Raw genomic sequence first — 14,917 nt, 5'->3', positions numbered from 1 at the left:
CCCTTGTCAGGGATGGGCTTGGTCCCCTGATGGGCTTTCATCGCCCTCTGTCTCTATGCAGGGATGATGGACCCATCCCTGCCTCCCCAGGCTGATGATGGATCCATGGAGAGTTGCTGGATCCTTGGGAAGATGACAGATCCATCCTTGTCTCCACAGGGAGATGATGGATCCATGGAGAGTTGCTGGATCCTTGGGAAGATGACGGATCCATCCTTGTCTCCACAGGGAGATGATGGATCCATCCCTATCTCCACATGGAGATGGTGGATCCATCCCTGTCTCCACAGGGAGATGATGGATCCATGGAGAGTTGCTGGATCCTTGGGAAGATGATGGATCCATCCCTGCCTCCGCAGGGTGATGATGGATCCATCCCTATCTCCACATGGACATGGTGGATCCATCCCTGTCTCCACAGGGAGATGATGGATCCATGGAGAGTTTCTTGATCCTTGGGAAGATGATGGATCCATTCCTGCCTCCACAGGGACATGATGGATCTGTCCCTCGCCTCCACAGGGTGCTGATGGCTGCACGAGGAGATGACAGGTCCATCCCGGTGTCCATGGGGTGACATGGGACAGCTGCCCAGCTAGCAGCTCCCTCCCGTGCACAGGAAGATGCCCAGGGCCATGCCCAGCAGGCCGAGGCTGCCCAGCACCAGCCCCAGCACCAGCGGGGGTGCGCGATCGGCCGCTGACTCTTCCTGCAAGAGGCGAGAGGGACACAGGTGACAACCGGGCCACGCCACCACGTCCCTGTCCCCAGCCCCAGCCCAGCACAGACCTGTCCTGGCGCTCTGAGCCTGCAGGAGGTTGACACAGGTGGTGTTGAGGAAATACTGCAGGTCCTGCGTGGTTATGGGGTATTTCATCAGCTGTGCCTGTGCAAAGGCGGCCACCGGAAGCTCTCCGGGCCAGCGCCGCTCCCAGGTGGCGCTGGGGACGTGGAAGCTCAGGAACGCCGTCCTGTTGAGGGTCACCTCGTAGAAGCTCTGGGCCGTGCCATTGGGATAGAGGCGGCAGCCGAGGTGGCAGCACAGGTGATGGGTGACTGCGGGGACACAGGGAGGGGGACAGGGTCACCACGCTCCCACCCTGAGCACCAGCGGCAAACTGGGCACGGAGTTCACCCAGCCACAGCTTTGCTTCCCCTCGGTTTGAGCCTGGCAGTGATCAATTTTTCCCCTCCCTTATCCCCACACAGCACAGGGTTCTGCAGAGAGGGAGGCTCTGGGCACAGAGCTGCTCGTGGCTCTTGTGGATGGAGCAAGACACCGGGACAGGGACACTGGGAGAGGGACAGCTCATGCCAGAGACTCCGTGGTGACACCGGGCTCCCCAAGGGTACAGGAGTGTGGGGCTGGGGCAAAACCGGTTTGGGGACAACAGGAAAGGAAAGGAAAGGAAAGGAAAGGAAAGGAAAGGAAAGGAAAGGAAAGGAAAGGAAAGGAAAGGAAAGGAAAGGAAAGGAAAGGAAAGGAAAGGAAAGGAAAGGAAAGGAAAGGAAAGGAAAGGAAAGGAAAGGAAAGGAAAGGAAAGGAAAGGAAAGGAAAGGAAAGGAAAGGAAAGGAAAGGAAAGGAAAGGAAAGGAAAGGAAAGGGAAAAAGAAAAAGGAAAAAGAAAAAGGAAAAAGAAAAAGGAAAAAGGAAAAAGGAAAAGACACCCCAGGCAAGAACAGCAGAGGTGACAGGGCTTGTGGGGCAGAGTGAGCAGGAGCACGAAACCATCAGCAGCAGCGTCCCACAGGCCACAGGATACAGGCAGAGCACAAGCAGGGAGCAGACAGGGCTCCTACACCTCACCACCCCACAGGCTGCAGCCCCCAGCCCTTTTCCTGACAAGCAGCAACAGGTTGAGCATCATCCCGTTCCCAGGATGTGCTCCGGGTAAGAAATTTCCGGCTCAGCAGAAGGGCTCCCTTTGCCCACAGGGAGATTTTGCACATGGTCGTGTCCCCATCCCTTCGCCCATCTGTCCCTGGCAGCACGGAAGAGGCTCCCATTCCCCGGGACACCCACCCCCGTGCCCCGGGCACCACTCACAGTCAGTGGGTCTCTCCTTGTTGAAGAGCATCACCAGCTGCCTGAAGTTCTTCAGGTAGGCGATCACCTCGTCCTGCCGCCGGGCCCAGGCGTCCGGGGACTCCAGCGGGATCACCTGGGTGACATTATTCCCTTCCAGGACATGGCTGAGCTGCCCATTCAGGCTGGCGTTCCCCCGGAATATGGAATTGCCCTGGTAGACGCGGGTCAGCTGCAGCATGGTGAAGGCGAGGGGAGCTGCGGGAGACGCGGGACATCAGCCACCGTCCCGTCACCCTCCCTGAGCCCCGTGTGTCCCCATGCTGTCCCCAACCAGCCTTACCTGCCTGCTCAGCCCCGCAGCCCAGGATCCCGGGGAGCAGCAGCAGCCGCAGCATCGTGGGGACGGGAACCGCGCTGGGGACACGCTGGTGGCCCGGCTCGGAGCTCAGCCCGGACACCGCGCTGGGGACACGCTGGGGACACGCTGGTGGTCCGGCTCGGAGCTCAGCCCGGACACCGCGCTGAGGACACGATGGGGACACGCTGGTGCCCTGCTGCTGTCCCTATTCGGAGCTCAGCCCTGGCACGGCGCTGGGGACACGCTGGTGGCCCTGCTGCTGTCCCGGCTCGCAGCTCAGCCCCGGCACCGCTCCGGGCTCGGTTCGCGCTGCTGTTCCCGCGGCTGGCCCGGGGGATGTTAAGCGGGCCGGGGAGGGAGGTGGGGCTGCGGGGGGAGGAGAGCGGGACTCCGGCCAGGTCTCTCCCATTTCCTTAAGCCGAGCCACCCCTTCCCTGCCGGATGTGCCGGGCCCCGCGGTGCCTGAGGATGCAGGATGAGGCTCCAGCTCCTCCTGGCACAGTTGGAATTGGGCGAGCTGCCAGCACCTGACTCAGTTTCCCCATTGGCAGGGCGCTGTCCCACTCCCTTGGGGGATGTGGGAGAGCAGGGGGACACGGGGATGGGGACCATGGCCAGGGAATGGGGAGTATTGGAGGGAGCAGCTTCCCAGCATCTCACTGCATGCCCACCTGCATCCTATTCCCTGTGGGGTTTAGGGTCCCATGGGGTTCCCCCTGCTCGAAGGGACACCTCAGGGTGTCACCTATAGGATCCCATCCCCTGTGGAGAGGGCATCCACCAACAGGATACCCCTGTCTGGAAAGGGTGGCACTCTGGGTAGCTGAGCTGGGCAGTGGGGGTGAGAAATGAATGGCAGGGTAAAATCTCCATAGGTTTGTTTTTTAATTACATCTAAAATAATTATAAATTAAAAATTTTAAAATGGGAAGTTTGTGCTAAAAGCTCCAGCTTGTCTCATTGGCACAGCATGGCACAGCCTGGGGTGGCACATAATAGCATCCATGCCATGGCATGGAATACAGGCATGGAATGCTCTGGGTAGGCAGAGATCTGGAAGCCCAGCTCATTCCACCCCATGCTACAGGCAGGGACACCCTGGTTTGCTCCAAGCCCTGTCCAACCTGGCCTTGGAGGCCTTGGACACTTCCAGGGATCCAGGGGTAGCCACAGATTCTCTTGGCACCCTGTGCCAGGGCCTCACTGCCCTCACAGCCAAGAATTTCTTCCCAGTATCCCATCTGAACCTGTCCTCTGGCAGATTGAAGCCATTCCCCTCTGTCAGGGCCCTTGGGAATATTCTCTCTGCATTTTCCTTGTTGGCTGCTTCAGGTCCTGGAGGGCCGCAGTGAGGTCACCCCAGAGCTTCTCTCCTCGAGGTGAGCACTCCCAGCTGTGCCAGCCTTTCCTCCCAGCAGAGCTGCTCCATCCCTCTGCTCACCCTGGTGCCTCCTCTGGGCTCTCTCCAGCAGCTCCAGCTCCTTCCTGTGCTGGGCCCCGGGGCTGGGGCAGCTCTGCAGGTGGGGTCTCACCTGAGCAGGGCAGAGGGGCACAATCCCAACCCCTTTGCTGCTGCCCACCCTGGGATCAGCCCAGCACAGGGGGGGTCCTGGCATGGGGCATGGCCAGCTCTCACCACCTGCAGCCCCAAGGCCTTCTCCAGGGCTGCTCCCTCTGCTCATCCCCAGCCTGGATTGATCCCAGGCGTTGCCCTGACCCAGGGGCAGCACCAGCACTTGGTGCTGTCAAACCTCAGGAGACTCCCATGGGTCCCTTCTGGAGCTTCTCCAGGGCCCTCTGGATGGCCCTGTCCTTCGGGAGTGTCACTGTCACTGCACCCTCAGCCTGGTGTCACCTGCAAACCTGCTGAGGGTGCCCGACCCCTCTGTGCCAGTGATGGAGACCTCAAATATCACTGGTCCCAGCACAGAGCCTGGGACACCACTGGTCACTGATGGCCACTGTGAGCCTCTGGATGTGACCATCCAGCCAATCCCTGATCCATCTGACAGCCCATCCATGGAACCCAGCGCTCTCCAATGCAGAGAGAAGGATGTTGGGTGGGATTGTGTCCAGGCTGTACAGAAACCAGGATAAATGTCATCCATAACCTTTCCCTTGCCCACTGACGGAGTGACTCCATCAGAGAAAGGCAGGGGCAAGTCAGGGGCAACTTTCACTTGGGGACAGCTCCATCTTTCCGAGCACAGAGGCTGGCGGGCCGGCAGCTCCGCGCCCCAGGCTCCACCTTTCCACCCTTTTTGAAGATGAGGACAAGGAAAACCTCTCCGTTTTTTTGCAATCACCTGGACCTGACCGGACACCCAGGACCTTCCAAACATCCTGGAGATCAGCTGGGCAGCTGCATCAGCCAAATCCTTCAGGACTCACGGACGGATCTCCGGCAGGATGGCGCGGTGCAGGACGGCTGGGCACGTCCCCACTGTCCGGCACGATATAACAGCGCATCATGTCGCGACACGGAGCGACGTGTCCCGCCGTCTGTCGCTCCGTGGCGCGGCCGGGGCGTGTCCCGGGGCGTGTCCCCTGGCTCGGGGCGTGTCGCCGGTCCGTGCGTGTCCCGGGGCGTGTCCTCGGCGGCGGCGCCGGCACCGGGAGCGCAGCGATGGCGGCGGCGGCGGAGCTGGAGCGGCTGCGGATGGCGGGGGCCGGCATGGCCATCGCCGTCCTCACCAGCGGCGGCGACGCGCAAGGTGCGCCCGGCGGGGCGGGGGGCTCGGCCCGGGCCCGCGGGGTCCCCGCGTGTCCGTGCCCGTGACCGCGACCGCCCGGGGCCGGAGCCCGCGGCCCGCGCTGCTCCCGGGCGGGCGGATGGATGGGGAGCCCCCTGCCGTGTGCCCGCCCCGCGTCCCCGTCCCCGGCGCCCTCGGGCCGTGGGAGGGCAGGGGCCCCACGGGGGGAGCCCCACGGAGGGGGTGTGCCCGTCCCCGTCCCCATCCCCGTTTCCCCCCGGGATGAGCAACTCGCTCGCTGCCGGGCTGTTTCTCGTCCCCGGCTGCGCGCTGAGTTTCCCCGGTCTCAGCCCACGTGGCTCCCCGCCCACTCAAGGGGACACCTCAGGGTCACCTATGGGATCGCATTCCTTGTGAGATGCAGGGTCCCATGGGGTTCCCCCCTCTTGAAGGGACACCTCAGGGTCACCTGTAGGATCCTATATCTGCAGGATTCCAAGGGAATGCTCCACTCACATATCACTTTTCCAGGCATGAACGCCGCTGTCCGCGCTGTCACCCGCATGGGGATATATGTGGGAGCCAAGGTCTTCCTCATCTACGAGGTTGGGGTTCCCCCCGTTCCCCATCATGGCTGGGGGGATCCATACCCCCCCCGTGCCAGGATACCTTTATACCTTTCACTTCCACCCTCTGCTTCTCCACAGGGCTACGAGGGGCTGGTGGAGGGGGGTGACAACATCAAGCAAGCCAATTGGCTCAGCGTCTCCAACATCATCCAGCTGGTGAGGGCCACCATAGGGCCGTGGGACTCCAGCTCCCAGCCCCCCAAAGGTGTGTGACAAGCCCCATGTCCCATTCTGTCCCCAGGGCGGGACGGTGATTGGCAGTGCCCGCTGCAAGGCCTTCACCACGCGGGCGGGCCGGCTCCGCGCCGCCCGCAACCTGGTGGAGCACGGCATCACCAACCTGTGCGTCATCGGCGGCGACGGCAGCCTCACTGGCGCCAACATCTTCCGCTCCGAGTGGGCTGGGCTGCTCGAGGAGCTGGTTGGAGACGGTGGGTGAGCCCCTCTTTGGGGTGGTGAGGTCTGTGGGGTCACCCCAGTGCTGTGACCCCAAGGAGGCCTGGGCTCCAGCCCCATGATGGTGCCCTGAAATAACCGGTGTGGTGGCTGTGACCCCTTCCAGGGCAGATCAGCGAGGAGGTGGCGAGGAAGAACTGCCACCTCAACATCGTGGGGCTGGTGGGCTCCATCGACAACGACTTCTGCGGCACCGACATGACCATCGGCACCGACTCGGCGCTGCACCGCATCATGGAGGTTGTGGATGCCATCACCACCACGGCGCAGAGGTGAGGGGGACAGGAGGCTGGGGCCTGCAGTGCCCAGGCCATCACACCCACCCACCCACTCACCTTCTCTTCTCACCTGTGTCCTTGCAGCCACCAGAGGACATTTGTGCTGGAGGTGATGGGTCGCCACTGCGGGTAAGCCCCCATGGATGGGGAAGCCATTGATGGGATGGGATGCCACATTTTGGGGCCAGTGCTGCCACCTCTGTGTCTCCCCAGGTACCTGGCGCTGGTGTCCGGCCTGGCCTCGGGCGCTGACTGGCTCTTCATCCCTGAATCCCCTCCGGAGGACGGCTGGGAGGACCTCATGTGCGAGAGGCTCGGGGAGGTGAGGGGGGGTTCCTGCTATCCCATCCATGCCCTGTTCCCCCCGGGGAGTCCCCACGGGGGCCTGGGCTGAGCCTGCAGCCGTGCCCGGCCCCTGCGAAGCTTCGGGAGCTGCCGCCATTGTCCCTGTGAGCCGGGGCACTCAGCCGAGCGCAAATCCAGCCCTCGCGTGCCAGGGGCAGCGCTGGCCTGGGGGCTCGGCTGCCCGTGACCTGAGCACCCCCAGGACAGCACAGAGGGTGGGAAGGGGAGGGCAGGGCACTCACACATAGCTCAGGTGGTGGCTGTTTGTCCTTCCCTCGTGGCAGACACGCAGCCGGGGCTCGCGGCTCAACATCATCATCATCGCCGAGGGCGCCATTGACCGCAGCGGCAAACCCATCTCCTCCAACTACGTGAAGGACGTAAGGGACTGCCCCGGCACCACCCTGGCACCCACGGACACCGGCGGGTCCCCAACGTGGTGTCTCCTCTTCCCCATAGCTGGTGGTGCAGCGCCTGGGCTTCGACACGCGAGTCACCGTCCTGGGCCACGTGCAGCGCGGAGGGACCCCGTCCGCCTTCGACCGCGTGCTGGTAGGTGCAGGGGGGGACACAGAGAGGGGGAACCCTGCTCCTGCCATCCCTCTGCCCAATGGAAAGGGGTGAGGCTCAGATGGGCTCAGCCCTGCACCCATTTCTCCTCATTTACTCCAAATTTAATGGATTTTTAAATAAACCCATCAGCTCTCCAGCAGTGAATCAGCAGCCACATAGTTTCCAAGGCTGTTGGGAGTATCCCTGAGCATCCCACCCAGCTGGCACTGGTGGCCCCAGTGTCACACGTGTGCCCATGTCCCTTTGCAGAGCAGCAAGATGGGGATGGAGGCGGTGATGGCGCTGCTGGAGGCCACACCAGACACCCCAGCCTGCGTGGTCAGCCACTCTGGGAACCAGTCGGTGCGGCTGCCACTCATGGAGTGTGTCCAGGTGGTGAGTACCAGGGAAGCTGGCTGGGGGTCTCACTCCCCTCCCTGTGAATGTGGGTGTTATGGTGCTGCATCTTTCTCCCTCCTCCAGACAAAGGATGTGCAGAAGGCCATGGATGAGAAGAGGTTTGACGAGGCCATCCAGCTCCGTGGAAGGTGAGGAGCAGGGACCAGGACCAGGGGAGACATCCATCTTGGATAGGGGCTTCTCCTTGTGAGGAAGCTGTCCCCAGTCACACCCCAGGGGCAGTGGGGAGACTTCCCCTTCTCCCAGACGTGCCTTGGGGACCCATCACCGTGTCCTTGCAGGAGCTTTGAGAACAACTGGAACATCTACAAGCTTCTGGCTCACCAGAAGCCGGCTCAGGAGAAGGTGAGGGGTGACGGGGAGCAGGAGGGTACACCATTCCTCCTCTGGGGACATGTGGGGATGTGCTGTTCCCATCCCTGTCCCGGCAGAGCCCCTTTAGCATGGCCATTCTGAACGTGGGAGCGCCGGCCGCCGGCATGAACGCTGCGGTGCGCTCGGCCGTGCGCATCGGCATCTGCCAGGGACACACCATCTATGTGGTCAATGACGGCTTCGAGGGCCTGGCCAAGGGGCAGGTAAGGGACACCCTGGGCCTGGGATGTCCTGGAGGATGGGACTGGGCTTGGGGATGGGGGTTCTTCCCACCCTAACCTGTGGCTGGTGCCCGCAGGTCCGCGAGGTGGGCTGGCATGACGTGGCAGGATGGCTGGGCCGTGGTGGCTCCATGCTGGGCACCAAGCGGTGAGTGCAGCCCTGGGCAGGGGGACATAGGGAAAGGGTGTCCCCACCATCCTCACCCCACTGTCTGCCCCCCTTCCCCACCACAGGACGCTGCCTAAGACCTGCATGGAGAAGATCGTGGAGAACGTGCGCAAATTCAACATCCAGGGGCTGCTGGTCATTGGGGGCTTTGAGGTGAATCAGTGGGGACCGGGGTGGCTGTGGGCATCCTAAAGAAATCCTTCTGGCATGCAGACCTGGCTGCAGGGAGGGCCAGCATTTCCCAATCCTTTGGCCGCCTGCAGGCGTACGAGGGGGTGCTGCAGCTGGTGGAGGCACGCGGGCAGTACGAGGAGCTCTGCATCGTCATGTGCGTCATCCCCGCCACCATCAGCAACAACGTGCCCGGTACCGACTTCAGCCTGGGCTCCGACACGGCTGTCAACGCCGCCATGGAGGTGAGGGACACCAACAGGGACAGCTCACCGTGCTCCACCACCTCCATCACAGCCTGGAGTGGCCAGTGTCCCATGGAAGGTGGCTTTCCCTGGTGTGACCTCCCCTTGTTTGGGTGCAGAGCTGTGACCGCATCAAGCAGTCGGCCTCGGGCACCAAGCGCCGCGTGTTCATCGTGGAGACCATGGGGGGCTACTGTGGGTACCTGTCCACGGTCACCGGCATCGCCGTGGGCGCCGACGCCGCCTACGTCTATGAGGATCCCTTCACAATCCACGACTTAAAGGTGGGCGGGCAGGAGAAGGAAAATTGGAGAAGGGAGGGCTCCAGAGCAGGGCAGGAGCTGGAGGACATGGCCGTGCTGGGTTGATGTCAGGACAGGAGGGCTGTGGGATGGCTGCTGGCATCTTGGTGTTCATCCTGCAGGCCAACGTGGAGCACTTGACTGACAAAATGAAGACGGATATCCAGAGAGGGCTGGTGCTGCGGTGAGTTGGGGGCAGTCACTGCAAACCCCAGCCCCATGGCAGGGAGCAAGGCTGGAGCTGAGCCCTTCCCGTGGCCAGAGAGGGGTCCTGGGCATGGTGAGGTTTGGCACTTGGCCTTGGGGACACTGGGTGCCTTCACTGCCATCCCCACCCTAGCCCCAGGGTCGTCCTGGAGACACAAACTGGGGCTCTGGGCCTCAGGGAGAAAAAAACACCACAAAAAAGGTGTTACGGGAAACAAAGGGAGACCCCCTGGTCATGCCAGGGGAAGGAGCAGCCCCCCAAACCCTTCCTCTGCTCCCCAGCAATGAGAAGTGCCACGAACACTACACCACCGAGTTCCTCTACAACCTTTACTCCTCCGAGGGCAAAGGCATCTTTGACTGCAGGATCAATGTCCTGGGCCACCTCCAGCAGGTACAGAGGGACAGGGGACAAGGTGGCAAGGGCCCTGCTGGCCCTGAGAGCTGGGCAAGGCCTAACATCCCCATTTCTTTGTCCCCAGGGGGGAGCCCCGACCCCCTTTGACCGGAACTACGGGACCAAGCTGGGAGTGAAGGCGGTGCTGTGGATGTCAGAGAAGCTGCAGCAAGTCTACAGCAAGGGTGAGCCGAGGGCTGGGGATCCCACAGGGGGTAGGGAAGGCTGGTGGCTGCTGCTCCAGGCTTCCAGGCTTGGTCCCCAGTGTGATGGCCAAGGTCAGCAGTGTCCTTTTCCCAGGACGTGTGTTTGCCAACTCTGGAGACACTGCCTGTGTGATCGGGCTGCGGAAGAAGGTGGTGGCCTTCAGCCCTGTGACAGAGCTCAAGAAAGTCACGGATTTTGAGTAAGTCCCCATGCCGCAGCGGTTCACCAGCTCCTGGGGGAACCTTCCTGGGGTGTCTGCTCCAGAGCTGTGTCCCCTGCACAGGCACAGGCTGCCCCAGGAGCAGTGGTGGCTGAACCTACGGCTGATGCTGAAGATGCTCGCCAACTACCAGATCAGCCTCACCGAGTACATCTCAGGCCAGATGGAGCACGTCACCCGGCGCACCCTCAGCATCGAGAAGGGCTTCTAGTCCCACCAGCCTGGCCCACAGCCCCCGCCATGTCCTCTCTGTGCCCACATGCTGCTGGGGGAGCACTGTGTCCCCTCTGTTCTCAGTAGCCCTGTAGCTTTGCCATCGACCCCTTACAGCAGGCAGAGCCTGGTGCTGTGTCCCAGAACAGCACAATCACTGCTGCGGGTTCTGGTCCCTGTGCGGATGCAGAAGAGTTGCTTGAGCCAGCAGTGCAGCCCAGACCCTTAATCTTCCCTTAATAGTTTATTATTATTTAATCTTGGGGTATTTTGAGTCCTTATTTAGCGGCTTGACCGCCTGAGCCAGCTGCTGCTGCTTGTAGTCGCCTGCCCCACGTGTGGGATGGGAGCGAGGAGGATGCAGAGCCATTCCAGAGTGGGTTGGAGCGGTTCCGTGGAGCTTCTGGGTGTCCCTGTGGAGCTCCATCCCCCGTGGGGGTCTCGAGGGCTGAGCACGGGGGTCCTGGCGAGCCCCTGTCCCCTTGCATGACGCTTGGCTGCGACCGTCACCGCGTGGCTGTGGGCGCCGTGTCCGTCACCTCACCCTGGATCCTGCACCGCCCGCAGCACTGCTCCTCTCCTCTAGAGATAAAACCTGCTGGAGTCAAGCCTGCCTCCTGGAGTGGTCATTGTGGGGGCAGCGGGTGGCAGGACAGGGCTGGGGTGGGGGGAATAGCAAAGCCTGATGGGTTTCTCAAGCCGGGTTAATGTTGGGCTATTCCAGCCTCCCACCCCGGGACAGGCTGCACTGTCCATTGCTCAGTCTTTTATGGGGACAGACTCCCGAAATCCCAAGCAGCTCCTAGCCACTGGCAACCTTAGCAGGCTTAAGGGATATCAGCTCTTTTAGTGATTATCAATCAGCCCTTTGTGATTCTAGCTCCTAGCTTGCAAGGTACTGCAGGCAGGCCTGCAGACTCAGGGCAAGAGAGGACAAGGCTATTCTGGCATTCCACAGTGATGTCTTTATTGGATGTTCTGCAAAGGGTTCCAGTGACAGCTCTTCTAACCAGAATGGGCTAAAGCAGCTCATTATGTAGGATATAGGGGGATCCAAAATTGTCCAATAGCAGGGGTTAAGGAGAAGTGACCTATGGGGTTACAGAGAGATAAGCTGGGGTCAGAAATGTGGAAAACGAGCTTGCCATGACTTGGCATTTCTTATCTTCAGGCCTCTGCCTTCCATGGGACCCTAGCAGGCCCTGTGCCTGCTACATTGGGCCAAGACATTCCCTGGTTTTGTGCATCCTCAAAGCCTGGGAGAGTGGGACCACAGGCGGCTTTTCCTCCCTGTCCAAGTTGTGGTGCGTGCAGGGTCAGCATCATTTCGCAACCGCTTTGCGATTCCAGAGAAAAATCACTGGGTTCCCACCTCCAAGGAACCACCCAAGTGCTTTAGGGTGGTGCTGTGCTTGTTTGTGAGGCAGTTTCTCACACTTCAGGCCAAGCGTGCCGTCCTGGCCGAGCTCTGCATGCTCAGGCTGTGCCAGACAGTCACAGGGAGCTCCTTTCCCAGGCCACTTCCCTCCTGGGGCTGCTGGCTGACGGCTCCAGCCTGTGGGACCGCATCAGCATGCATCACAGCCTTTGGGGTCAAGCATTTTGTCCTCCCCATGGAGCTGTCCCCAAGTGAAAGTTCCCCCTGACTTGCCCCCTGCCTTTCTCTGATGGAGTCACTCCGTCAGTGGGCAAGGGAAAGGTTGTGGATGACATTTATCCTGATTTCTGTACAGCCTGGACACAATCCCACCCAACATCCTTCTCTCTGCATTGCAGAGAGCTGGGTTCCATGGATGGGCAGTCAGATGGATCAGGGATTGGCTGGATGGTCACATCCAGAGGCTTACAGTGGCCATCAGTGACCAGTGGTGTCCCAGGCTCTGTGCTGGGACCAGTGATATTTGAGGTCTCCATCACTGGCACAGAGGGGTCGGGCACCCTCAGCAGGTTTGCAGGTGACACCAGGCTGAGGGTGCAGTGACAGTGACACTCCCGAAGGACAGGGCCATCCAGAGGGCCCTGGAGAAGCTCCAGAAGGGACCCATGGGAATCTCCTGAGGTTTGACAGCACCAAGTGCTGGTGCTGCCCCTGGGTCAGGGCAACCCCTGGGATCAATCCAGGCTGGGGATGAGCAGAGGGAGCAGCCCTGGAGGACGACTTGGGGCTGCAGGTGGTGAGGGCTGGCCATGCCCCATGCCAGGACCCCCCTGTGCTGGGCTGATCCCAGGGTGGGCAGCAGCAAAGGGGTTGGGATTGTGCCCTCTGCCCTGCTCAGGTGAGGCCCCACCTGCAGAGCTGCCCCAGCCCTGGGCCCAGCACAGGAAGGAGCTGGAGCTGCTGGAGAGAGCCCAGAGGAGGCACCAGGGTGAGCAGAGGGATGGAGCAGCTCTGTTGGGAGGAAAGGCTGGCGCAGCTGGGACTGTTCACCTGGAGAAGCTGTGGGGTGACCTCACTGTCAGTACCTGAAGGAGCCAACAAGGAAGCTGGAGAAGGACTTTGGACAAGTGCTGGAGTGACACACCAAGGGGGAATGGCCTCCCACTGCCGCAGGGTTAGATGGGATATTGGGAAGAAATTCTTCCCTGTGAGGGTGCTGAGGCTCTGGCACAGGGTGCCCAGAGCAGCTGTGGCTGCCCCTGCATCCCTGGAAGTGTCCAAGGCCAGGATGGACAGGGCTTGGAGCAACCTGGGCTAGTGGAAGGTGTCCCTGCCCATGGCAGGGAGTAGAATGAGATGGACTTCCAGGTCTCTTCCCACCCAAAACCATTCAGTTATTTCAGTGCTTTTCCCCTGACTAAACACATTTTAGGCTCTGGAGGAAGATGGTGACTTTTATCTCCTCCCTGGACCCATAACTAGCAGACCTTGCTGATGGAGGCAGCATTGCTGCTCTTGTAAATCAACAACCTGCTTTGGAGACCCCAGGCAGAAACCTGGCCTGTCCTGGAGCTGGGTGGGAAAGGGGCTCTTCCACTCTCCCATGTGCCACTCCACTTTGGGGGAGCCCCAGCCCACCCCTTCCCTCCCTCCCTCAGCCATGGCCCTCACACCTGCCTCACCAGCAGCCTCTCAGTCTCTGAGGGTGGTTTGAAGGGAACAGCTCAGTACAGCTGCTGGCATTTTCCAGAGCTGGAATCATCTGCATTCACCGCTCAATATTCCCGGCTGAGGCAGGGCAGGGTGACAGCAGGTCATGTGGAAAATCTGTCTGCAGCACTGCCCTGCAGCAAACAGGTTTAGGGTGTGAATGGGGACAGGGCTCCGACCAGCTGCATGTTGAGGGACAGGAGTCACTGCAGCCCCCACACCTCATTTCCACCAAAAAAAATACCTGGAGGGCCAAATTCCTGGGAGAAAAGGGACAGGCACAGCCACTGAATTCCGAGGATGAGCAGGACGGGCATGACTGTGCTCCCAGATTCCCAGCACATCCAGCCCACCCTGAAGAGAGGGCAGAGCAAGCCTCCAGAAGCATCCTGCAGGGGAAGGCAGGCTGCCAGGGCCCTAGAGGGGCTGAGCTCCCGCTGGGGTTTGCTGGGATGCTGCAAGGAGCAGTTGGGAGCCCCGAGGGCAGCACCAGCAGCAGCCAAGGATGATGAGCACGTAGGCAAAAAACAGCCCAGCTTCTCCAGGAATTGTGTCAGTGTGGCCTCAAGGGCACAGTGATTGCTCCACCGGCCCCATGACTGGGTCCTGATGGACACTTCCTCTGATCACGCACATCCCAGAGAAGCTGGGGGTCCAGCTCACCCCAACAGCAACTCCCTTGTTCCTTGACATGGACAAGCCAGGGGCCTGGGAGAAGACTTGCACTCAGCAGGGTGAGTCTCCCAGGCCCCAGATGTCAAAGTCTGGGACATCATAAATCACACAAGTGCAGCTGGGTTTAACGCAAAAGGCAAGAACAAAGGTCTTTAGAGGAGTTAAAGACATCAGCAAATCTCCCCTTGAGTGATGAGGGTCAAGCTGTGCCTGTTCCCACCAAGGTCAGGCAAACAGGCTTGTGGACACAAGCAGGCTGTCACCATCCCTGAGGAGCATTCCTTCCTGGTACCACAGCCTGGACACTGCTCAAACAGGGACAGGGGGCCATGGAACAGCCACGTCACCAGTGCAGCACTGGGAGACACAGAGGGTTCGTGTCCTGTATCTCAGGGCCACACCCTGCCCAGGTGGCTCTGCACTGAGCTTTCCTCAGCACCTCTTTTGCTGCCTGCCTTTGCTGTGGCTGCAGGAAGGCTGTAAGGCAGCCCAGTGGCCCTGCAGGCAGTGCTGGGAGCAGGCTCACCGTTCCAGAGGCGCAGTGAAGCGGGAAGGCACAGCCCTCCTCCTCCTCCACAGGGCTCACAATGCACTCCCTGAACCAGAGGTAATGGAGCAGTGCCCCCAGCCAGGCCTCTGCTGAACGCCAGCCACCACTCACACAGCC

The 14,917-nt window shown here is 61.0% G+C and overlaps 2 protein-coding genes across 2 annotated transcripts; one reads left to right on the top strand and one right to left on the bottom strand.

Annotated features, from left to right (window-relative positions):
* Nucleotides 1-448: 448 nt before the first annotated feature.
* Nucleotides 449-2,562, bottom strand: PROCR (protein C receptor). The gene is given in 5 exon segments (XM_074546939.1): nucleotides 449-682; nucleotides 684-709; nucleotides 790-1,056; nucleotides 2,048-2,284; nucleotides 2,370-2,562. Coding segments are annotated over 5 exon segments (672 nt in total). The 5' UTR covers nucleotides 2,425-2,562; the 3' UTR covers nucleotides 449-595.
* A 2,378-nt stretch (nucleotides 2,563-4,940) lies between these two features.
* Nucleotides 4,941-11,095, top strand: PFKL (phosphofructokinase, liver type). Its single transcript, XM_074546937.1, has 22 exons — nucleotides 4,941-5,101; nucleotides 5,612-5,685; nucleotides 5,788-5,865; nucleotides 5,951-6,140; nucleotides 6,272-6,437; nucleotides 6,528-6,572; nucleotides 6,657-6,765; nucleotides 7,073-7,168; nucleotides 7,248-7,340; nucleotides 7,611-7,736; nucleotides 7,824-7,888; nucleotides 8,042-8,105; nucleotides 8,192-8,338; nucleotides 8,434-8,504; nucleotides 8,591-8,678; nucleotides 8,789-8,941; nucleotides 9,061-9,225; nucleotides 9,366-9,427; nucleotides 9,733-9,844; nucleotides 9,933-10,032; nucleotides 10,148-10,253; nucleotides 10,338-11,095. The coding sequence occupies exons 1-22, from the start codon at nucleotides 5,014-5,016 to the stop codon at nucleotides 10,483-10,485; spliced, it is 2,346 nt and encodes a 781-aa protein (XP_074403038.1). The 5' UTR covers nucleotides 4,941-5,013; the 3' UTR covers nucleotides 10,486-11,095.
* The last annotated feature ends 3,822 nt before the right edge of the window (nucleotides 11,096-14,917 follow it).

This window comes from Zonotrichia albicollis, chromosome 9 (assembly GCF_047830755.1).
Source record: "Zonotrichia albicollis isolate bZonAlb1 chromosome 9, bZonAlb1.hap1, whole genome shotgun sequence".
Classification (NCBI taxonomy): domain Eukaryota; kingdom Metazoa; phylum Chordata; class Aves; order Passeriformes; family Passerellidae; genus Zonotrichia; species Zonotrichia albicollis.
The sequence above is the reverse complement of the archived record's forward strand: the minus strand, read 5'-3'. Positions and strand labels throughout refer to the sequence as shown.

What these genes read in the sequence shown, in the direction of transcription:
- PFKL (XM_074546937.1), top strand. Translation starts at nt 5,014, where the DNA reads ATGGCGGCGGCGGCGGAGCTGGAGCGGCTGCGGATGGCGGGGGCCGGC. An exon ending in TCACAATCCACGACTTAAAG is followed by an intron (nt 9,226 to 9,365) that starts GTGGGCGGGCAG and finishes TTCATCCTGCAG; the next exon opens with GCCAACGTGGAGCACTTGAC. An exon ending in TCCTGGGCCACCTCCAGCAG is followed by an intron (nt 9,845 to 9,932) that starts GTACAGAGGGAC and finishes CTTTGTCCCCAG; the next exon opens with GGGGGAGCCCCGACCCCCTT.